Source organism: Anas acuta, chromosome 7 (genome assembly GCF_963932015.1).
Source record: "Anas acuta chromosome 7, bAnaAcu1.1, whole genome shotgun sequence".
NCBI lineage: Eukaryota > Metazoa > Chordata > Aves > Anseriformes > Anatidae > Anas > Anas acuta.
The window spans coordinates 10,594,228-10,618,598 of NC_088985.1; the positions used below are offsets into that span (position 1 = coordinate 10,594,228).

General features: G+C 36.9%; 1 protein-coding gene across 7 annotated transcripts in view; it reads left to right on the top strand.

The window, feature by feature from the left end:
- The window catches only part of OGDHL (oxoglutarate dehydrogenase L), a 57,059-nt gene that overhangs the window by 10,809 nt on the left and 21,879 nt on the right, over positions 1 to 24,371 (top strand). For all 7 annotated transcript variants that reach the window (XM_068687956.1, XM_068687949.1, XM_068687950.1 and 4 more), the window contains 13 exons: positions 5,993 to 6,095; positions 8,836 to 8,951; positions 10,276 to 10,430; positions 13,272 to 13,418; positions 14,026 to 14,116; positions 14,986 to 15,165; positions 15,543 to 15,671; positions 16,068 to 16,247; positions 16,508 to 16,660; positions 17,243 to 17,345; positions 18,080 to 18,208; positions 20,740 to 20,890; positions 23,260 to 23,387. In XM_068687956.1, coding sequence (XP_068544057.1) covers positions 5,993 to 6,095; positions 8,836 to 8,951; positions 10,276 to 10,430; positions 13,272 to 13,418; positions 14,026 to 14,116; positions 14,986 to 15,165; positions 15,543 to 15,671; positions 16,068 to 16,247; positions 16,508 to 16,660; positions 17,243 to 17,345; positions 18,080 to 18,208; positions 20,740 to 20,890; positions 23,260 to 23,387 — 1,765 coding nt within the window. The remainder of the gene's footprint in view (positions 1 to 5,992; positions 6,096 to 8,835; positions 8,952 to 10,275; positions 10,431 to 13,271; positions 13,419 to 14,025; positions 14,117 to 14,985; positions 15,166 to 15,542; positions 15,672 to 16,067; positions 16,248 to 16,507; positions 16,661 to 17,242; positions 17,346 to 18,079; positions 18,209 to 20,739; positions 20,891 to 23,259; positions 23,388 to 24,371) is intronic.

A 24,371-nucleotide genomic window follows, 5' to 3' on the forward strand; every position in this document is an offset into this window, starting at 1 on the left:
CTGTTTTTTTATTAAAAAACAAACAAAAAAAAAACTTGCCTTTCTGCATACATTGCCTTGTCACTGTTGATTCAAATATGAACCCTGCTAATGCAGCTGTTGGAGAGGTATGTTGTTGGAGAAAGATTTGTGAATACAGACAAAACAGGAAATGCAGTTTGATATATCTGTGCAGTAAACTACTTCAGCCCATTCACTTTTGCTTGGAGTAAAATTTTGTTGAAGAATCAGAGAAAATTAGGGAACGTTGACCTGCTTTGACAGCATTTACTTGGAATTGTGCTGTTTTGTTTCCAGTGTTTGAAAGAGTGTGTTATCTGACTCAAGTGATGGAATAGAAATGTCCCTATAAATGGCAGGCACCTATGTGTCTGTGACAAACAATGAAAGAGGATTACCTAAGGCAACTGTCTGTTTTTAAAAGGTATTTAATACCCTCTAAATTCAGCGTTGAAGGGATTAGATCAATTTGTGACCTTCCTTTGCCTGATAATGAAATGAAACTGAGAAAGATACAGAATTTTCATTTCTCAAACCTGTCAGTGTTTTATGGTTTTTGTGGTAAACTGCTTTGTGGTCTGTTGAGCAGGTCTCCTGGAAAGGCAGTTAATCTACTGCTTTCTCTAAATCAGAGCACGGGATGCAATGAAAGAGGGATTTCCAGTGAAATGTGCGTGCTTGACAAAAATGAGCTTAGACACTAAAATGACTCTAAATTAAATGCTTTGGTTCTTCTTTTCTGTCTGAAGTAGATTTTCTTTTTGGAATCTATGTCTAGAAAGCATGAACAGTGTACTAGAATGGTGTCTCTGACTACTGCCTCTGCTTTGATGCGTTGTGACTTGCTGAGGTGTTTATTAAATGAGTGACTGTTTTGATACATTTAATGATAATGACATTTTAATTTGAAGCTGAATCAGATTTAGGTTTTAAAGTTCTGTATCAACGCAAAACACTCATGGATTTTGTTTGACATTTGGAGCAAATATTTGAAGTCTGTGGCCCAGCAATTCTTGGGACTTTTTTTTTCCATTTTGGCTGAAATTCTTTGAAAAAATTAAACTTGGCACTAGCTCAAAAGTGTACCTGTTTTTGTCCTGTTTCCATTTTAGTAATGTGGGGAGTTCTTTTTGTGGTTTTGAGAGAGCATCATTATCAGTGCTGGCTCAAGGGGTTTTTGGCTTGGTCCTTCAGAGTTTGTGAATCCTTTGACCCTGCATATGGCACATTTGTATTTGCTGTTATTGATTTAACTCTTAAAACGTAAAACAAATTCGATTAAAATACAAATACTTTTAACATCTCTGCTAAATGTTAACTAATTAAGATATTACACTTATCCCTCACATTATATTAGAAAGGGTTTATCTTTTCCTTTTCCTATCTGTAGCAAAGGGTCTCCTGTTCAAATTGACTGTCTTCTTAAACTGTGTTTTCATAAAATAATACAGAATAAGACTAGTCTTGTAGCACTTGTAGATCGTGTAGTATGGTAGATCAGGGGTAATTTTTCTTAAAATTTCTCTTTTCTTTTAAGTTACAACAAAAATTGCAAGAGTAGCCATATCCATTTGACTTTTTTTTCTTTTCTATGTTTGTAAACAGCGCTTCTTAGCACTGTGGTTGATGAAATAGTACAGAAAGCCTTCTGGAGGTGTGAAGGATAGTATAGTGTCTTCTGAAGTGATGTGTACGTCAGGATAATAAGAGGCAAACACTTCAACTCTAACTAAAAGTGTTAAACTGAAAAAAAAGTCTTTATTTTTTTTCCAACTAACGGAAGTAATAAAATCACATTCAATTTAAAAACATTAAAATTGTCCTCAGTGCACTAACTGTTGCAATGGCCTTCAAAATGATAACTTCATTTACAAGACATTACTAATTTTTGTTCTTGTTACACATTAATCTCTAGTAACTGATTTGTTTTCAGATTAGTAATGGATTTCTCTTCACGTTAAAAGATCCCTCAACCCAGGAGGAGAGTTTAAACAAAACAAAAACCAAACCAAAATTTGTTTGCTCTGAAACAAGAAAAATAATGAAACTTTTTTTTTGCCAAGATCTGCAAATTGCTTTACAAATGATGAATCAAAGTGCAGTGTGGTACAGTACTGTAAATTTAATTTGATGGCTACGGTTACTGTATATAGCGATCACTTGTTTTTTTTGGCTGCATGGCTTTGTCATGCTTTCCAAATTGCCTACGAGGTATAATACTAATACAGTATTTAATTATCTGTTAGAAACATTGACAGTGAACAGTCACTTCTATTTGCCTGTTTCACCTGGTTTTGTTCAGTCCCAAAAAACGAAATGTGCAAACTGCATAAAATTCATTGTGCTAGGGGATATCTGCATTGGGGCACAATCTACAAGCCGTGTTTCCAGGATATGCTGTCCTTAGCAGTAACCACCAGGTTATTCAGAAGGTGAGTAAAAATAGGTCATTTAGACTAACTCCTGTTAGATTTCATGGTCTAGACAGGATCACCATTTAGCCCTTAATGTTACCCTGTAAAGACTACAAGTTACTTCCATGAATCCTTTTGGCTTGAGAGTCCAGCATGGTGATGTATGTTTTCCAGATTGAAGATGGTATGATTCAGCAGGAGAAAGATTTACCAAGCTTGGAAATGGAGCACACAGAGGCTGTTTTATCTCATCTGATTAAGCTGAAAGATCTTGCTTGCTTGCTTTCTTGCTTGCTCGTGTGCTGTCTCTTTTTTGCATGTTCACTTGCAATTTTGTGCTTGCTCATTCTCATCCCCTTTTTCACTCTCACCCTATCTCTTATGAAAACTGGGCACAGTGGATACGGTGTACTTCATGAGCTTCTATTTCTCACAACAACTTGTCTTTACTTTTCAGCTGTTCTGATACGGATGAAAACGCAGCCCCTCCCACCCTGGATTCTTGTTTCTCCTAGATTATCCTTTTTGTGTTCACACAGCATTTCTAGTAACTGAATTACAGCTCTTTCCCATGTGGTGTATCAAAGATATTAAAGGGCAGGTATTAAAGGGCAGGGGGCTTTCAGTCTTTATTAGTCTTGAAAGCCTTTAGGGATGGCAACCCTGCTAAGTTACACGTTTGTTCTTTGCATTTCCTGCTTTAAAAGCTCACTTTCACTTCTAAGTCACTCTCAAATGCTTCCAGGTTAATGGATACTTTAGCAATATAACCTTGTTCCTCTTTGATAGAGAAGAGACTAGAGTTGAGCTCCCAGATACAATCAAAGTTGTCACTGTCTGAACTGTGATACTGACATTTACTTTCTTCAATCTGACTGAAGTTTGAAAGCCCCCATCTCCTCCAGCTACTCACAAGCATAGGTGGTGGTAGTTTTTCCTCTATTCAGTGATGCTTGCAGCAGTAGGGCCAAGGTTTTGGTTTTGTTGCTCTCTCGTAAATCAAGTCAAGAGCAAATTGAGCCAGCGTTGTGGTTTAACCCAGCAAGCAGCTGGGCAGCTGTGACCAGCTTGGGCCAGCTGTACTGGCTGTGTCCCCTCCCAGCTCTGCAGTACCACCAGCCTCCTCGCTGGCAGGGCAGCATGAAGAGCTGAAAAGTGACCCTTGGCTCTGTGCAAGCACTGCTCTGCACCAACTAAAACATCCGCGTGTTATCAGCGTTGTTCTCAACATTGTCCTTGGTTCTCAATATTCTACATGGTCCTGAATCCAAAACACAGCACTGTGCCATCGACTGGGAAGAAAACTAACTCTATCTCAGCCAAAACCAGGACAGCCAGTTTTAAATACTGTCAGTTGTGACGGCACATTATTCTTATGAACCAAATGATGAGGATGCAGCTGTCTATAAAAGTATATTGTGTGTAATTTTCATACAGTACTTATGCACTGGAAAAATACAAACCTTTTTGCTTGGGAGCATAGACATGTATAAAAGTTGTGGTATATGTAGTTGTTTTTTTTTCCTATGGGAAAATCATGGCAGGGTATGGGGAACCTTTCCAGAACAATATCATTGTAGTAACAGTCTCTAAATATTTTTACCTTTGCATCACTTTATCGTCTCCCAGATATTTGTAATCTCTCCAGGACTAGTGATCGGAAGTTTCTTGTAGATGATGAATCTCATGCACGGCAGTTTTGACACTCTTACTTTAGGCCTTTTCTTGTTTGGCTAATTTTTAAAAATACCCCTTCTCTCCCAGGGTTGATGAATTTAATGCATCTTGCAATTATGTTTTTTTTTGTTTTTTTTTTTTCCATCCTTTTGGTTTCCTTTAGGTCCCACTTATTATGGGTAATAATGACTGTTCTGCAATCAGAGTATGAGCTCTGTTGTGTAGCTTGTTTGTAGGTGGGTAGAAAAGAAGACAGCTATGATTTTCCCCAACCTGTACTACTGAATTTATACCTCTCTTTGTATTGTGTGTATTGTATTAGGCACATGCTAGAAAACTAGATTATTGTATACATTTTCGTTATAATGGAGTGTCTAGTGTTAGCTTACCAGTTATCTGTTGCCAAATTGTTAAGTTTCCCATTTTGGAGTGCTGTTATTAAAAAGTAACTTGATATTGTGGGAAATACTGTGCTTTACTTAAAGATCTGACTGCTCCTGGCGTGTAACATGGCACAGCGCTTTACTGATTTGCTCTTTTGGGTTTTGGCGTTCTTGCTAATCCTCATCTTCCTGCTAATACTGCGCAGCAGATGTAGTTTAGGGAGGTGAATTCTTTCCTGTTGATGATGCTTGAGACAGAATTGTTTGCTTAGTTCCAGTCAGATAGACTTTGTGCTGCTGTAAACAATGAGGTGGCACAGATGTTGCCGTGGGCATCATTTGGCCTGTCAGAGCTTTATTGCTGGTGATTCATGAGATGCAAAGAATCTCAGAGGCAAGACTGAATTTACACGTCTGGTGGTTCTACAAAAGATGCCTTAGTTTGGTTTGTTTGCTTACTAGTGGAAGGGATTTTGTTGTGAACTTTCCTGCAAATGTAGAATATCTGAATAGTGTTTTTGTAAGTCACGTCTTGTAAATGAGCCACACTTTAATCACTCTTTATTACTGTGTGATGTAATTTATTATTAATATTGCAGTGTATTAATATTTTTCCCAGAGACAAGTAGAGTACTTAGTGTGAATGAAAATCTATCCAGGTGATCTGAACTTTGTCCTTTAAAAAGAAAAGTAATAAGGAGAAAACAGTAATATATTCATTGAAAAAACTTTGTGAGCTAATTTGGTACATTCGATTCATGTATAAAAGGCATTGTATAAAACAAAAAAACTTGTATGGCTCTATTGAATCAATTAGTTATTTCTTCAGCAATGTCACGCGTTAATATAATGCACTAATCTATAGCAACTTGTGGCACACGACACCAGTATTTCTGCTAACACGGAGTGTGTTCCCTCATGTCTTGAATATCATTCATATGGTAGATGAAATTACCAAAATTCCTTAAATGAAAATAGATGTTGCTATGTGATATGGAGCCAGGCTCATGAAGACTGATCCCTTCAATTCCAATAGGAATTTCTTTTTCATCAATCCATGTTTTAGGTCAGCAATGCCATATTTTGGTATTCTGCAGCTGCTGAAAGAAGGATTCAGACAAAAATACAAAATGACAGAAATAGCAAATGATTTATAGACTAGTCATCTTTTCTTAATTTTACCCAGAGATTCAGATTTTACCATCTTCAGCAGTTTCTTTACTTAGATTTCAGTGTAATTTTACTTTAAATTGTGTGCCAAACTAAAACTTGCATCCTAATGTATAGTAAACAGCTATTAATAGAAATAGTGTACATATCCTGAGATATAATGCTTATTTTCTGTTCTTAGGGGAAAAAAACGCAAATCTGACTCTCTCTTGACTTTAGTAGTGCTTGCTTATTTTGACTTCATGGCCTATCTACATACTTTGGAGAGATATTGGTGACTTTTTGTCCGACTTTTATTAGCATGTTTTCTCTCTTTCTCTTACTTTATTCCTTTATTTTTTTTTTTAGATTCGTGGCCATCATGTCGCTCAGCTAGATCCTCTTGGGATTCTGGATGCAGACTTGGATTCATTTGTTCCATCTGACTTAATCACTACAATCGATAAACTTGGTGAGTACACTGTATGCCTTATTATTTGCAATGGTTACTTGTCTTTTTTGTCTCCTGGGTTGAAGTGATTGAAGAAGACATTTCAGGGAGGCTTCTACATTTTATGCTTGATGATATCACAGAGTAGTTCTTTGTGCCTCTGTAAGGAGGCTCAGATTTCAGGATGATGGAATTTCTACTCCAAAAGCAAAGTTAAGGTTCCCGTGAATTCACCTTCTTATCAATAATGATTATAAGCAGAACATAAAAAAGGAAGTCCTCTTTTTTTTAACCACACCAGACATTATGACTAATCAGTACAGAAGGCCAAGATTCTGGTGTTCTAAATTGCTTTCATATCCTTTATGCTTGATACTTGTTTTGACTGGGGACATGTAGGCTAATCAATATGAAAAAAAAAAAACAAAAAACAAAACCAATAAGCAAAATTGTGGGTTGAAGGAACTTGGTAGTAGTTCTATGCCAAAGTTGGATTCTAGCCTCTGCTACTTACCCCTTCTGTTAGACTTTGAGAAGTCTGAAGTTTTCATGAGGAAAACATGAAAACTGTAGAATTCTTGAATTGTATGTAATCCAACAGTGAGCATTTTAGTTTGCTGCTGGAAGAATATACTACACTGGGATCTGCTTTTGCAAGGGGTTTTCTGGTTGGTAAGAGGGCATTTCTTTGAGGAATTGTTCTGATCGGTTTCTTTGTTCCTGCTCTATTTCAATAAAGAAACGTCTGATTGATTTTCCTCTACTTTTTAATCCACCTGGTTTGCTTAAAATGGGGTATTCTACTTGCTAAGGACAGTGAATCAATTTTTCTTTGATATGTAGGGAAGCTCTTTGGACCTTACATAAAACATAGTGCAAGCAGTAGATAAAACAAGTTCTGCTTAGTTTTACTTTAAGTACATCTACTGCCTCTTTGCTTCTGTTCTTTCTATTTCTGGTGGTAGGGAAGAAGCAGTTCTGACCTTTGATTGTTCAAAGGCACTAGTAGAGTGCGTAAGTCTTTAAGGGCAGAGGTGCTTTCACAAATCAAGGTTCACTTTGAAGTTTATCAGTTTTAATTAAAGGGAAGTACCTACTAGAAAACACAACAGAGTTTACTAACTAAAAATAATTTGTTCTGATCATGGGTAATTGTTGGCAAGTCAGTACAAATTTCTTTACGTTTTGCAGACAGCTTAGTGCAGTGTTGTGACTGGCCAAAAAGGATCATACTGAAGGCGTTGTGAGCACCAGAAAAATGTGCTGGAACTAAATGATTTGGGAGGGATGTGCCTCAGAGTGTGGTAACTGAAGTGACATTTCACTTTGTGAGGGGAAACAGTTGCTAACCTAGTCTTGGAACAGGAGGAAAAAAAAATGAGGGGAAAAAAAAAAAAAGGATTTCAAATGCTGTCTGACACAAAAATCCTTGAATGTTCCAGGCAGAAAACTTGTGAAAGGCCTCTGATAGTCCAGAAAGTATTTTAGTGTTTTTTTTTTTTTTTCCTTGTCTCATCTTTGGTTTCTTCTTCTAGGAACTTCATGGTATGCAGTTTATTCTGAGAGTTTCTTTTAAAATGCATCTAGTTACAGCTGTACCTACCAAATAAGTGGTTCAATTTCTAGAATTGCTTTTAGTAGCTCTTGGTTTTCAGTAAGATTGTATCTCTTTAAACATGAAGTGATGCTTCCATAAATATGCAGTGCTATGGTATGAAGCACAGATGTTCTGTGTGTGCCTGCATGTGTTCTGTTTTTTGCATGACACAGCATGAGGAGCCTGTGAAGTCTGACAGAAAGACAGCAAAGAAAAATAATATAGGATGGTAGCACTACTTTGTTTCAAATGAAACTATGCTCTCCATTTTTGTGTATGTGTGTGTTACAGAAAAAGAGAATTAATTTGGTCCTGAAAAAGACAAATATAGTGCCAGAAAGAAGACAAGGTGGTACACAGACACCTGTTTTAGTCATGTCAGATTCAATGCTTTAAAATGTATTGTTTTACTATATATTATTTTAAAATATCTATGAAAATATATTAACTTTAAAACAGAATGTGTTATTACTGAAAGTGCTGTATAGTAAAAGTGATGGCAACACGGTTCTTTGGCCTGACTCCAACTCCAAATGCTAAGTTCCATACTTAATCTTTAAATTGCTTTTTTGTCTATTATCTTCAAGAAGTAAGTTTAAAAGGGAATGCAGAGCACTATTATACATGGATTTAAGAGTTATGTGCTGGTTGTCAGATCAGTGGATGTCTGCAACATATCTTGAATCAAGACAAAGCATTCAAAAATAAAAATAGAGAAACTTTATTTTTTAATATTTAAATACTTTTAAATATTTTATATGTGCACACATATAATTTCTCTCTATGTAAATATTTATTTATAAAATGTATTTTAAGTTTAATACATATATACACACACAATTTTAAAAAGCCATTTTTCCTTTTCCCATTCAGGTTTAACATTGGCGTGCATAGTCTTTAACTTGCATTGATATCAGTCTTGTACTCCTTATCAGTCTTGTACTCCTGCTATTTAATGAACACATTTCTTTAAATTCCAGAATTGAATCCAGCTCATTGTACCGATGGATGCATTCAAAATATTGACATTTTCAATTCTTGATCTGTGTCCTTCTTTTTTAATATCTCTTTATTAAACTTCAGTTTGTGGTGGCTTGAAAAACAATTCTAATTTCGTTTTTGTTTCATACCTTGCTTTGCTAATTGATAATGCATATGTTGTAGGGTTTTATGGTTTACATGAATCGGATTTGGACAAAGTCTTTCAGCTGCCTACAACCACTTTCATAGGAGGAAATGAGAACAGTCTTTCTTTACGAGAGATCATCAAACGGCTGGAGGTCAGTGTGACATCTTTGATTTGTGGTTTGAGATTCCAAAACAAGTGAACATTTTTCTAGTTGTAAGTCGCAAAGAACTGACAATTATTAATACAGCAAATGACAGCAAAATAACCCTTGAATGTTTTTTTAGAGATGGTAGCTCCATTAGTTTCATTGACTGGATGTCTGGAATGCATAGATTAAGGATGAGTATAAAAATGTGAATATGGTAGAATACTAATTTAGGCCATAGTTTTGCAAAAAGAGCTTATGTTGCTTGAAAGGAGTAGAACCTTTAGTACTTTGTGTTTCACAGATAAAACACTTGCATACAGTTACTAAGGGAATGTGTTGACTTGCACATCTGACCCATGGTTAGAGCCGCTTATCTGATGCATAAGCACATTTGTGTTGTGCTTTAGAGCTCTGTATTTGCTTTTTGGTTTTTGTACTTCTAGCATGTCTGTGCAGCACTTTTCAAGAGAATCCTTAAAATCATAATGTACAAATAAATGGAGAAAATCAATAGGAAAATCTAAAAGCCTCAAGACACTGATTTGTGTTAAAGAGGAAATAACCTTCCAGTTTTCCATCCTCTTGCCAGAGCTTTAGATTTTTTTTTTCCTGCTGAAATTAACATTAAATTCCTTTTTAGAGGTAGCAGAGAGCACGTACTGTTTGTTCAGAATGGTTTTAACTCAAACTCACAATGTGTTTTTTTTATTGACTTTGTTTTGAACGTGTTTTTGGGGTGCAATGTTCTTTTTAAAGTAAGAAAAAAAATAGAAGGAACTAAAAGTTTTGAAGTGTTTTTGCCATTTTTTCCTCTCATTTCTCTGGTCTGAGCAGCTTGGCTTATTTTTTGGATTTTCAGCCTTCTGAGAATTGACAGCTATCAAGTAATTTGCATGAGGCTTTATAGCTGTCTTGTTATTGCCATTATTACTTGACTTTAGGTGGTGTTTTAAAAAGACGGGATAAATTCTGATAAATCACTCAATCTTTGCATATAAGAAAAGACTGGACTATGCCAGTAAGAAAAGCTTCACATTAGGTGAAATAAGCCAGTAAGTTTAAGGCAGATATGTTGGCCTATTTTGAAAGTATTGCATGATGCTGGATCATCATGCAATACTTTTTCATTTGAAATGTTGCTTTGTAGAGAAAGTTTTAATTTGCCGGCACACAAACTGGATTCATTAAAATATTTGTTTGCTTATAGGACTAGTGTGGGGAAGATAGCTTTCAGAAAAGTAACAGAAAGGATAATTTTAAAAATATACTTGCTTCCTCATGGCCAGTTAATTCCTAAGGCTTCTGTATTGGTTCTTTGGCATCCTAGAATACCTACTGCCAACACATAGGCTTGGAGTTTATGTTCATCAATGATGTGGAGCAGTGCCAGTGGATCCGGCAGAAGTTTGAGACGCCAGGTGTTATGAAGTTTACTAATGAGGAAAAAAGGACTTTGTTGGCAAGGCTGGTGCGCTCAATGAGGTATGCTGGAGTGGTGCTGGGAAACTGTGCTGTGATTGCTGGGCGTAATGTGGTGTGGGAAGCTCAATAAACTGTTGATGTGGAGGTGAAGAGTCTAAATGAAATCTGGAGTACAGGTAAGTGCAGTTAACCTGGCTACGATGACAAGGCAAAGCGTGTACTGTGAGGTATGTCAAGATCTGTGTAATGACTTCATGTTCTGTTTTCTTAAAAGGAAGTCTGTGTAGTTTAACGCTTGCACAGGCTTTAGTAGTGAATCTGGCAATGTTTTCATTAACTTTTGGAGAAAACCGTGAAAAAATTGTTTCAGCAAACTAGTTGAAACATCTTACTCCTATGTGTTAAAGATTCATAAACTGTTTCAGAAAACAGAACAACTTTGGATACAGATCTTCTGACAGTTGGTATGTACTGTACATCTTTCTGGTAGCATGTCATCAAAAGAAGTTGTCCTAACTGTCAGCTCAAGGAGGATTTGTAGATGGGTGAAACGTTGACATGAGCTTTGTTTGACTCACTGGGATGCTAACAGTCAAACGGTGCCAAGATGGGACTGGATTTGAGAGAGACAGTGTTATTTCAAGTTATGTTTTTGCCCTTTGCCTTTTGAGGTACACCAAAATGTGCTCTACTGTTGCATGACCTGGCAGAAAGAATTTTGTTCTCTGCAATATCTGAAAGTATGTTTGGAAACAGCTCATTGATTGCTCCTGTTGTGGCTATCTGTATAGGAATACTGTATCACCAGAGATTGAATTACCCTTTCTTCCCTTGAATGAGACTCTCTTCTCAGGCATGAGATTTATTACAGTTCTTACATTTTGAAACAGTTTGCATATATGATAAACATGAGAGTTAGCAATATTTGAAGGCTTGTTTATTGATTAAGCTTCTCTGTTCAAGTACTTTAAAATGAAGTACCCACTGGAGGTCTTGGAAGATATTTTGCCAGGTATTTTGTTTGCCAGTATCGTAACAAGATTGTTTGGCTAAAAGTTAAATTTAAACAGAAGTAAAAAAATAAAAAAAATCACTTAACAGCAAAGTGAATATTGCACTTGAGTAAGTTTGTTTAACAAGCCCTCAATATGAACCATCTCCATTTATCTTGAGACAGCAGCAAAAATGCCTATTCCTGCCTGTCCAAGCTGTGGAAAAATCTTCGGTTTCTAGTAGCATGAAGGAGCCAAATGTTCTTCTGATAAATTAATTGTCTGCTGAAAATGGAAGAAAAAAGTTTAAATAAGTTTCCATTCATCTATCTCTAGCCTGCTTGTTTTGTCTGAAAATGATCAAGAAAACTGGTTTTGTGAACAGCTGGTTGTAAAGCCTAATTTTGCTCAAGAATCTGTTCTTAAAAATGTTACTTCGAAGTACTACATGCTTAGGTACTTGAAACTGTGTTTTACTGTAAGATTTCTCATCCTTTGCGGTGTTTACAAACAGTTTATTGAACAAAGGGTCTTCCTGCCATAAAACACTGAATATTTTGAGTTTCTGTGTGTGTGCATCAGTCAACATGTCAAAGAGAGATGACGACTCTGTAGTCTGGTCTGAGCATCTTCTTACACCTGTGCAGGGTCAAGTCTTTCCAGATTCCTCCTTCTGTCAGCAGCTGTCTTTCATCAGACTGGCTCCTTGCTGGGTACTGAATACATGCAGCGACAGCAGAGCTGCCTGCCCTTGTGAACTCACACTGGCATATGTGGGGGACTTATGAAATATTGTAATTCTACACACACAGTGACAGCCTGCCTCAAATGATGAACTTTCTACTTGTGCAGTGCTGGCTTAACTGGCAGCTAAAGGAGAAGGAAAATGGTCTGTCCAATCACCACTTTGGTTTGCCCTGTAGGGCCTGCTGTTCACATAGGACCCTGCTTTCAGTTTATATGAACTGGCATAACCTCACTGACTTCTGAGGAATTATGGCAGCATATTTTAGCTGAGGATCTGGCTTGCTGCTCAGATGCCTGAATTGTAAAGGTATTCATGGGTTAGCTAAGGAGAGTCTTTTCATTTCATTTCTTTTACAATTTCATTCTGAAGAGGTAAATGTCATCATTCTAAGTGAGGAGTAAGCCAAATACTAATGGATTATGGCAGTGTTATAAGCCCAACATTGCAAAGATGATGTAACTAATACAGTTATTTTCATGAAGATGTATTCTGTTTGCATTTTGTATCTCCAGGCTTTACAACATATGACCCTTTCAGCATTTGTTAAAAGGTACATTTTAACCACTTGCATTGCCTCTGGCCCAAATGCATTAAAGAATGAAAAAGCAGAGAATTGTCAGAGATGGACATCTATCCCCAGCTGCAGCTGAGGCAGAGATTCCAGTGTCTTTGTTCTTGGCATGTTACCAGCCGGTGCCTCACGTAGTCTGTGGAGCTCTGTCATTGAAATAGGCATGCTTTCTGCTCCTGTTTTCTTCAAGTATTTGTTACTTCCAGCAAATACCAATTCTCGTGGCTTTTTCAATCCATAGAGGAGACTTCTTTGCTGGGGAGGTTTATACATTGAAAGGAGCAGGGTTTAACTTGGGAAATGAATTTTGTCTGAGGTGGAGACTCTTCTTCTCATCTGAATTGTTTCAAAGTTATGGTAAATATTTCTCAGATGGAGGAGGAATACTTAATTCTGTCCAGGGTCTTCTCCATCCCCAGCACATGACTTCCCACCGGAGGGCTATAAATGTGTATTCACAGATGTTTTAAAACACGGTAATGTAATTTTATTTGATAAAAGATTTTGACAATACTTTTTACAACAATTTTGCCACATTTTCTTAATGCAAACACTGTTTCTTTTTTTTTTTTTTTTTTTTTTTAATAAAGATTTGAAGATTTCCTTGCTCGCAAGTGGTCTTCTGAGAAGAGATTTGGTTTGGAAGGATGTGAAGTAATGATTCCTGCACTTAAGACCATCATTGATAAATCCAGTGAAATGGGAATTGAATATGTTATAATGGGGATGCCTCATAGGTAATGTCAGTGGAAGCCCCTCAGTGAATGGACTTGTGTTTTAAGACAGGCTTAACCTGTAGAATCTTATTAACAAAGGTGATACTAGAGAAGCTGGAGAAGCAAGAGATAGTTATAGTGATTAATGGGAACACAGAACTGTAACAATATGTCAGTGGGAAGCTACAGGCTTCACAGGTGAATGCTAAATGTAACTATGTACTTTCAAGATGAAAATAAGTGTAGCAGGAGCTGCAATAGTTACCCCATTGAGTCTAGAACTGAGAAAGCTAGGCAAGATAATCTCTCTTACTTCTGCAGTCTGTCTTAATTATTAATGTTATCATGTTAAAATTGCATGTTAAAATTTATCTTTGTAAGATTGCTACAAAATTAATTGTTTATACCTGGATAAGTAGGTGTTATGCGCTGTCAGTGGGAATGTGTTGGAGGAACTTTGCAATGGGATGGAGAAGGGTAGAATGAAGGATTTGAAGTTCAAAAGGTTAAAGTGAATTTCTGAATTGCAAATTTCTGATGGAGGTGGTGGCTGTTTTTAAAAAAAAAATTATACTGTTAATTCTGTTATTACCATTTTTGAGACATACTTGTGTTTGGATTTTTTTAGAGGTAGGCTGAATGTATTGGCTAATGTCATCCGAAAAGAGCTGGAGCAGATCTTCTGTCAGTTTGATCCCAAACTTGAAGCAGCTGATGAGGTAAGATGTTTCTTCAACACATCTACATAGAGTGATCAATATTCAAGGTAGTTTTTAGTCATTTTAGGTCATAGTTATTATCATAATAGTGTTACCAGCTGCTGAAATGCATTGTCTTTTTCTCTAGTTTGAGAAACATGATCTGAAATTAACAAATTTAAAGACTATACTGTACCTGTAACATGCAGAAGATATCTTAGTTATAAAGCCTAAAGAATGATTGTAAATAGGTCAGTTCCACATCATATAACAGTGTTTGTAATCTTTAGGCATCTTTCTTTGTTTTATAAATGGGAAATGAGTATCAATTCTGTAAGAATATGTGGCTTCATGCTGGCAACTAGCTAAGCTCTTTCACACCAGTCTCTCATACCACCTTCTTAACAAAACAGGGGAAGAAAATATGATGAAACAAAAGCTCGTTGGTTGAGATAAGGACACTCACCAGTTACCATCACGGGTAAAGCAGACTCAGCATCGGGAGATTAATGTAACTTATTGCCAGCTAACAGACTAGAGCACTGAGAACTAAAAACACAATAAAAACACATTTTCCCCTTTCTTCCCTCTTTCACTTCCTCCTCCCAGGTGGCTCAGGGGAACATGAAAAGGGGGTGCTGGTCAGTCCGTAACACTTCATCTCTGTTGCTCTGTCCTGGTCACTCTCTTCTTCTGCTCCTGCCCAAACTGATTCTACTTGGGCTTATGGCAGTCTGGAGTTCCTCAAGAACTGCTCCAATATGGCTCCGTACCATGCGATGCAGTCAGTTTGTGAAATCCATTTAACAGAATGAAGCAGAATTTTTAGGCAGTTAGATATAGTTTGTATGAATAACATTCCTGAGTTGTGACTACATCTTGCGTGTTAGGGATCTGGGGATGTAAAATATCATCTGGGAATGTACCATGAGAGGATCAACAGAGCAACAAACAAGAAAATCACTCTGTCCCTGATGGCTAACCCTTCGCACTTGGAAGCAGTTGATCCTGTTGTGCAGGGGAAGACAAAAGCTGAACAGTTTTATCGAGGGGATACGGCAGGGAAAAAGGTAAGGGTTTAATGTTGCAGTAAGTCTTACTGGTACGTTTTAAAGTACTTTTAATAAAAATAATTTACCAGTAATTTTGTGTTGCAGTCTTCTTCCATTTCTGCTTCACAGAAGGGATATAGCACCCATTGAACTAGATAAAGCTTTTAGCATGTTACCTCAAGGTTAACTTCAGGAAGCAGGCTTAAAACTTACCTCATTTGGGAACTCAATAAAGGCAACAGAATGCTGACAAGTCTATATCGTTTATTATAAAAATACAGTTCTATTTTACAAGCATTACAGAAACATGGAGTAGAGAAATCCTGCTGAGAAGCTTAAATTGCAGTTTTGCTTTTAAATATGTGTGTGTTTGTGTGTATTATCTTCCCTCTTAGGTTATGTCCATTTTATTACATGGGGATGCTGCCTTTGCAGGACAAGGTGTGGTTTATGAGACATTTCATCTTAGTGACCTTCCATCCTATACCACAAATGGCACTATTCATGTCGTTGTCAACAACCAGGTAATAAGCAGAGCATTTCCCAAACAATTTGTGTGCTGAGTAGTTGCTAGTGTATTTTTTATTCCTTTTTATTAGCTTCATGCAATGTCCCCTCTTTTCATTACAATGGCAAGGATGTTCCTGAAACAATTGTAGTATGTAGTAACTCTGACTTGACAATATTTTACCAGCAACATTTATTTCATTCAGTTTGTAACAATTAACTGGATTAGGTTTGTTTTGTTTAGTTTTAGAGGGAGCAAAGGAAAAAAAATAATCCTATAGGTAGCCAAAATGAAAAGCCTAAGACTACTGTTGTGTAAAATGACTGTCAAGTGAAAAACATCAAGCATTCGAAGCAAAGTATAGGGAGATGCCCACGTCATCATTTTAATGGAATTTTCTGGAATATTTTAGATTGGCTTCACCACAGACCCCCGTATGGCACGCTCCTCTCCATATCCTACTGATGTTGCTCGTGTAGTCAATGCTCCTATTTTTCATGTGAATGCTGATGACCCTGAAGCAGTGATGTACGTGTGCAGTGTAGCTGCAGAGTGGCGGAACACATTCAATAAAGATGTGGTAGTTGACTTAGTAAGTCTTGGGTTTCTTAACTTTTCATTCTGTGCATTTATGTATCATTCTTTTAATTTTAATGTGTCTTAGAAGACCCAATCAAGAAACATAGTTTGATTTCAATGACCTTTAGTTTCTTAATTAAAAAAAAATACACAACCCCACAAGAATCCATAAATGTTTTTATACCATAAGGCTAAATCTCTGTAAAACCATGTAAAATGAACTTTTTAAATTTCATCTTTCTTTACCAACAGAAACAATCTTTCCATTTGTAGGTTTGTTACCGTAGGAGAGGGCACAATGAAATGGATGAACCAATGTTCACCCAGCCTTTGATGTACAAGCAGATTCATAAGCAAGTGCCAGTGCTGAAGAAGTATGCTGACAAACTGATTGCAGATGGGACTGTAACACTGCAAGAGTTTGAGGTACAGTATGTCAGCAGACTTAAAGGGAACTTACTAAGCTGTCAGTAGGAAGACACAACTGCAACTGCTTAAAAGCCTTCCTCCCCTTACTGTGATTGAGTCTTCACCCTTTGACACTTCCTGTTTCAATTTGGTTTTCATGTAAAATACAAAGCTTTAAAGCTTATTTACATGGAGGTATTACTTTAGCAATTTTCTTAATTCTTGCTATATGATGTAATTAGGAACAAATCTCACATAAATGTACATAAGTGTTGCTTTAACAAAGGGATGGAAAGTGCTATGAAATACATAGAGTAGAAAAAATTTGACTAGATTCTGACATTTGTAGAAGGTGATTATGTGTGAATGAATCTTGTTTCAGCAGTGAGATGGTATTTGAATGCTCACGGATACGACTGTAGCTTCATGTTGATCACCTTATAGAAATGGCAATTCTGTCTAGCAATAAAGAAGTAAAAGCAGTTTAAGCTTTTTATTCCCTTGCAAAAATTTATCTGCCTTGCCTCAGAGATAACTGAGCAGTAGGTATCGTTTGTCAGATAAAAGGGTGTTTTGAAAACAAAGCGTCTTGTTCCACAGGAAGAAATTGCAAAGTACGATCGAATATGTGAAGAAGCATACACTAGATCTAAGGATAATAAGATTCTTCACATTAAGCACTGGCTTGATTCACCTTGGCCTGGTAAGAACTGTCCTTTCGTATATCCTAGTGTTAATATCACTGTGCTTTTATTTTGAGTCCTAAGTCTAGTACTCTTAAATGTACATCAGTGAATGTTTCTTTCGAATAAAGTTGTGTGACTTTCAGTTTTTCTGTGTTAACAGAAAATAAAGCTTTCTGCCAGAACAATTTGCAAGAGGAGCCTTTCTAAAAAAAAAAAAAAAAAAGGTGGAAAACAAGGTGTGACTCTGAGCAACCTGGTCTAGTGTAGTGAAGGGGTCCCTGCCCATGGCAGGGGGGTTAGAACCAGATAATTTTTAAGGTTCCTTCCAACACCAACTATTCTATCAATCTATTCTACGATTCTGTGAGAAAACCCTCTCTTCAGTTTACTAAAGAGGGTGTTTTTTTTTTTTTTTTACAATATTTTCTTTGTTCCTTTGGGAAGAGGGAGGAGTATGTCTCATGCTCCCTTCTTGGAGGGATTGAAGTGCCAGATGCCTTTTATTGCCTGTCTCTGCCCACACAGTTGGACTTGATTTGCAGGGAGTGAAAGTAGGAACAAAACAGATCATGGTGTGCCTGTAAGATCAAGTACTCTTGTCATGCAGAAAGTGATTGTCTTTTGAAAGGTGAAGAACAGATTTAGGCTGCTGCTTAGAATGTCTATTAAGAGTTGTGTATTTTTAAATAAATTGTATATAGCATAGAAATCTCTTAATTGTTCCCTGAACTTGCTAGTTTTCTACTTCCAGGATTCTTTAACGTGGATGGAGAACCCAAGAGCATGTCCTGTCCTCCAACTGGCATTTCAGAAGACCTGCTGACTCACATTGGCAATGTAGCTAGTTCAGTGCCAGTCAAAGACTTCAAGATACATTCAGGTCAGCTGGAGTCTTTGTTTCTCCTAGTGGCTGCATTTCTTGCTCAGGTTTTGTATTTCTGCAAATGAGTTGCTGTTGGGCCTTTTACCAAAGAGGAAAATGCCTGTGACTCGTCTTTTATTTTACTTCTTCTACCCTAGGGGCAAGGAGAATGTGACAGTTAAGGTTCTACTCTGTTATCAATGTAATATTCTTTCAGTGTCACACCACTTCTGTTCCCTACCATATTAAAACAGATTTTTCTCTGAGGGAGGTAAAACTCATTGTAATGTTAAGTTAATAGTCCTTTAATTCATCAAATGCTCATGGAAAGTGCTGCCTCTGCACAGCACGTTTTAGGACTAACTGGGAAATGAGGTATCCGTCTCAGAAAGCACTGTTAAGGTTTTTACAAATGCTGAAACTACTGTTAATTTGGGATTCACTCAAGATGCTTTTCTTGTAGTTAGACAAGTTTCTGCTCAGAAATAGAGCTTGGTCTTTTCAAACCTGGCAACACTGCTGTTATGCTATGAGCCTGATCTTAGTACAGCTGAATGAACTTTGTGTGGCCAAATTCAGCCGAAGTTTTCCTTTCAACTTAGCAGGTAATGTTGATGATAGCACAAATACAGCTTTTTCTCAGAAAGTCTTAGCTCTTGGGGTGAAGAAATCTAGTTCTGAATTTAGCATCTAATTGCAGTAAAAAGCTAAATGTACTTGTCTCACTTAGGGATTGCTTGGCATTATCTCAGGCTTCTGAGTTAATTCTTTTAATCCCTGGTCAGGTTGAAGTCTAGCAGCTCTACAGGGAACAAAGATGCGTTCATTTCATGGGGAAATGTGGAGCCACTTTGGGGATCTTTTTTTCCTTTGGGGATCTTCTTTTCTTTTGTTGCCTTGTAGGGAATGTATGTAGGATCAAGAGAGAGAACTTTTTTTTTGTGGATAAAATTTCTAGATAATCTTTCATCTCCAGAATCATCCATTGAGGAATAAAGTGTGTTTGCCGTAGATGTTCCATGAGTTTGTGTTCCTTTGGCACAACTAAGCACTGCTACCAGCAGTGAGAGTAAGGCATTCCTAGTTATCAATAGCAAACGCATTGAGCGCATACAACTAACAGGTGTACTTAAACTCTTCTACGTGTTTGTGCACTTTGGTGATACTGATAAATTTGAAATTATAGTTAGTCAATGAAATTTAGTATTAAGCATTCTAATTAAAAATTAAGTCAGCCTCTATTAACTTGATTAAATCCTTGACTCTAAGTAATATTTGCCAGTATATGAGATAGGTTCATCTTAGCATAAAGCATTCCTCTTGGATAAATAGTTCTCAAACTTTGGTCTGCTAGATTCTTTTATGCAGTTTAAAAGGCCATGAGAGAGAAAATTTGGGGATAATTAGAATTGGAAGAGGATGAAGTACCTTTGAAGTACTTTGGCCTTCTACTAAGAACAAAACAGTTTAGTATCTCCTTGTCTTTCAAAAAAAAAAAAAACAGCAACAAAACAAAAAAACAAATTGGAAGACAGTTTTGTTTTATCAACTGCTTAGTATATTATAAAGAAGAGATGGTTTTCAAGATTTTATTGTCTAAAGTGAGATGATTTCTAAGAGAATAGTTGTACATGGAGAGGAAGCAGGGTGATTTTTGTAAAGATGAGGAAAGTAACAAAGAGAAGAATGGGAAAATAACAAATAGAACAGCTTGCCAGAAGCATAAATGCAGATGTGAAAATAAGGTGGTGTCAAGTGACACTGAATTCAGTAAGCTTACATAACTTCAGAGCTGGAAGCACCTGGATGCAACTTCAAAGTTTTTTTCTGTTCCCTTTGAAAGTCACAGTGTTGCAACTTGTGTTTTGGCTCACCAAAGTATGTCTTCACTGTAAAAAAAAATAAAAAATAAAAAATAACATAAGTAAAACAAAACAGCAACCATTGCTTACCAACTGAAAATCCATTGGCAGCTGGTACAATTTCCTATTTGCCTGATATTCATCATATTGATTAACTCTGCCTGTTTCTCTCTTTGTAATATCTCCAGAATCCAATAAGACAAATGCCAAGAGAAAATGAGTGAGAAAGAGAGAAGAACCCAATAGATGACATTTTCAGTCTTTTACAAAAGAGTACTTGGTGCTAGAAATGTGAAAATAAATATTTAGGAAGAAGTATTTGACCATGAGTCATTTTAATTGTCCTCAGTAGTTTCTGATAGCCATATATTATTTTCTTCTGCTAAAACAAGGTATGAACAACATACAACCCTTTGCCTAGGAAACAAGTTATTTTACTTTGCTAGCAGTTCAGGCCTAGAAGAACTACTATGATAAACGAATTGAATTTGTATTTAACTTGGCTGCAGTTATTCTGCATTTGATGAAGACAGTAGATCAGCAACTAAGACTTAAAGCATCAATCTAAGCTTGATTGGTTTTCCTGTTCTAGCTTATTGTAGCCAGTGGGGAGAATGGTGAATGTAATATGAATGTCAAATTTATTTAAAGTAGGACCATTGATTTCTTATCTTTATTCTAATGTAGGACTCTCTCGGATTTTGAGAGCTCGCTTGGAAATGACCAAGAACAGGGTTGTTGACTGGGCTTTAGCAGAATACATGGCTTTTGGCTCTTTTCTGAAAGAAGGGATCCATGTCCGGCTAAGTGGACAGGATGTGGAGAGGGGTACTTTTAGGTGAGTACTGAGATAACTCTTAAAATCTGTCCCAAACATAAAGGAACACATTTGCAATTCTTAAGGAACATGTTCTTTTAAGGGAAGGGGAAAGCTGATACTGTTCAGCATCAATCTTAATGTCGTTGTTTCCTTCAGTTGATCTCCTGTGTCTGTAAACAGAGCATTTTAAAGAATAGTAGTTAAGGTAGAACAGAAGTACTTAAATATTTTCTTCCTTACATGGCTGAAAAGTAGAAATTATGGAAATTATTTTTTCTGCTTTCCAAAAAAAAAAATCAGCCACATTCAACCTAATTGCTGAGAAGTATGAGCAAGGTATTTGCTGCTGCAGATTCTGAAGTGTTTAAATACCACTGCAGTGGTGGCTGCTTGGAGCTCTGAGCAAATCCTCTGAGCAAATATCTTGCCAGTTGGCAAGGCTCTTCTAAGTGAAACAAGATCCTTTGTACTGAAACTCTTAAAGACTGTGGAGCATGAATGAATGCTGAATCTGATCAGTTGGTAAAATATATACAGTTCTGCTGCCTTACCTGACTCTCCATGGAGTAAAATCTTAATGATGTATTTAATTGAACCCTTTGATGCGAAGCCCATTGCTGGGGGTGAATGAACGAGCAGCTGCACCATGCTTCGTTGTGAATGCGCGCAGAAAAGAGATCAATCTTGGTGCCTGTCTTGTGTGGTGCAGTGCTCTGTGGTGCGACTCTTCTGTGCTGAGCTTCATTTGGTATCAAATCCTTTGGGCTTTCTTCTTTTTTTGTCTCATTCTAATGGTAATTTAACAAAATTCTTCAGACAAGACCTCAAAACAAAACTGAAAATCAGGAGATTCTCCCCTCCCAACCTCCGATTCCTCATCCTCCTTGATTTCAGTACCAGGGTCTTGTAAAGTTGTGAGCACCTCCTGGGAGAGGAACACATGTTCATTGTTCAGCAAGCTAACTGCCTGAGTCAGGTGAGTGCTTAGTCAGGTCTAACATAAACCTATAGATTTGTTTTAGGAATACTGATCCTTTCTATTCTCAGCTCTCTGACTGGTGCAAGAGGATTTTCCTGAGCCTACTGTCCAGACTTTCTCAATGTTTTAAAATGAAAATAGTTGTACTCACAACAATATAGAGAAAACAAAAACCAAATAAGACAAATAAAAAGCTATTCAGACTGGCAAAAGCTAGCTGAGGATTACCGTGCCATCTGGATTTTTATTATTCAGTCTTTAAAAACAGAGTAAAAAAATGCTCACATAACAAGAAAAACTTGATTTTATAGTAGTATGATGTCAGTAAAACTGACAATTTTTTAACAGCAAAATCTGAGTTTCATGTCTGTATATTTCTGGCTGTCCATCTATGCTCATCGTAATCACCTTTTCCTGAGGAAACACAAAACTGAATGTTCAAGAAGTGTTATTGCCTGACTAGGCCTTTCATCTTTGTCTGAATGACGAAACCAAAATGAGTGTTGAAAGTTACTTCTGCTTTAACAGCTGTTTGTGTGTGTTTGTTTTCCTCTTTCTGCCTCTCTCCTTGTGTTGGTCTTCAAAGATTCTGTCTTTTCCTGGTTGTATTTTGTTGACTTCTAAATAGATTTCAGAGGTTTTCTGCTAGCATTTGTTACAGCGAAGGGAAATACAAAAGAATTCAGTCTTCAGTGCTGGCAGCTATACAACACACAGTAGTTGTTACTAGTGTAATAACTGTCCTTCTGTTAGCGGTTGTAAAGCTGGACATATTGGTGTGATTCACTCAGTTAGTCTGCTCAGAGAGTTAATGGATTACAGTAATTACTTCAGTCATCTTTGTTTTCATAGTGCTCCTTGGTGCCCCATTCTAATGCTGATTAATGCTGTTCCAGAGAACTGTAAATGGTGTGAATGGAAATAGTAGGAAAGAGGATGCAACTGCATCACGTTTTGGTGCACAGATTAGATTAGATTTTTGGCATAAAAAGCAAACAATTGTCTTAAGGAAAAAAATAATAGAATTTGCCAGGAAGGCAGAGTGGAACATTTTGATAACAATTTTTCCTTCTGCTTTATGGCTTTTAGTAGTCTAATATGTTTTATAATACCCACCTGACCCACCCAACCGCCCACCCTGTTCTACTAGTAATGATGAATTTTCAGTTTCCTTGAGTGCTTGAGAACCAGCCTGGATAGTCAGTGAAAGTCCTTAATGGTGCAGCAATTCTATTTAGACAATAATATTGCTATATTTCAACCAAACTAGAGCATTGTGTAAACCACAGATAGTTCTGTTGCTTGCATAATTTCTAGAATTCATTTTTGAAGGTTTATCTTTGAAAGTAGCAATGTTAAAGCCTAAAGGTTTCTTAGCTAACAGATCTGTTTTAACAACTCTTTGCAGCCATCGCCATCACGTGCTTCATGATCAAGAAGTTGACAAGAGAACGTGTGTTCCCATGAACCACCTCTGGGAGCAGCAGGCCCCCTATACTGTGTGCAACAGCTCCCTTTCCGAATACGGTGTCTTAGGTATGTTTCGGGGTAATTATTTGAGATTTACTAAAGTTTTAATGGATCTCAAACAAACGTAGGAATTGATGACTGCTAATTAAGAGGATTTTTTTCAGATTTTGCTTTAATGAGCTTAAGCCTCCTGGCCTACAAAGTTTTGCTTTGTTACTTGAGTTTGCCGAACTTAAAAACAAATAAATGTCTCCTTCTGCTGGCATTTAAAAATGAAAACACTCTGCTTTTGTTATATTTCAATATTACTGCATTTGTAACAGTTTACAAAGAGCCAGGACGTACAGAACATATATCCTGTATCATGAGGCAGGATTTAAAGAACAGGGGCCTAAAATCCAGTCAAAATGCCTAAACTGATTTCCCCACCTGCTCTGCCACCTGAAAGCAGTAATTCTTCCAAGAGATTCAATGAATTTACCCTGTTCTTTATAAATTTTGCCCTTTGTTGCCTTATCTTGAAGGGCTTTTAAAAATTGTTGTAGTATAAACTTTAAGCCAAACTTTTTTTCCCTATAGCGTGCTATGATTGATCTCTTGATTTTAACATTTTAGCATAAATTAAAAATGAGATGGGAAAAAAATCAACTTCTTTTTTTCTAAAGTTTTGAATGTGTTGCCTCTCGTATGAGGAATATGAATTTGCAGTTTTCAATGTGCTTTTAGTGCAAAACTTTCCACACTTTCCTAATGGTACATACGCCTATTTACGTAGGCTGCTTAGAACCTGTCTGTTCCTCAAAGCATGTAAACTGGGAGACTTAAGTAGCTTCTCTTAGAAAAGGTATAGAATATGCTAGCATTGGTCTCATTAGTATTCAAGAAGAAATTATATAGTAATGACAGAAGGTAAGTTAAGTATAAGAGAAACACAGCTCAATGAGGACGAGCGTGTTGGAAGAAAGCTTTGAAAGAGTTATATCTGAGACTAGTATCAAAGCTCTCAAGTCTTGGCATCTCTTAAACAAGCATTTTCACGGGCTACAGTTG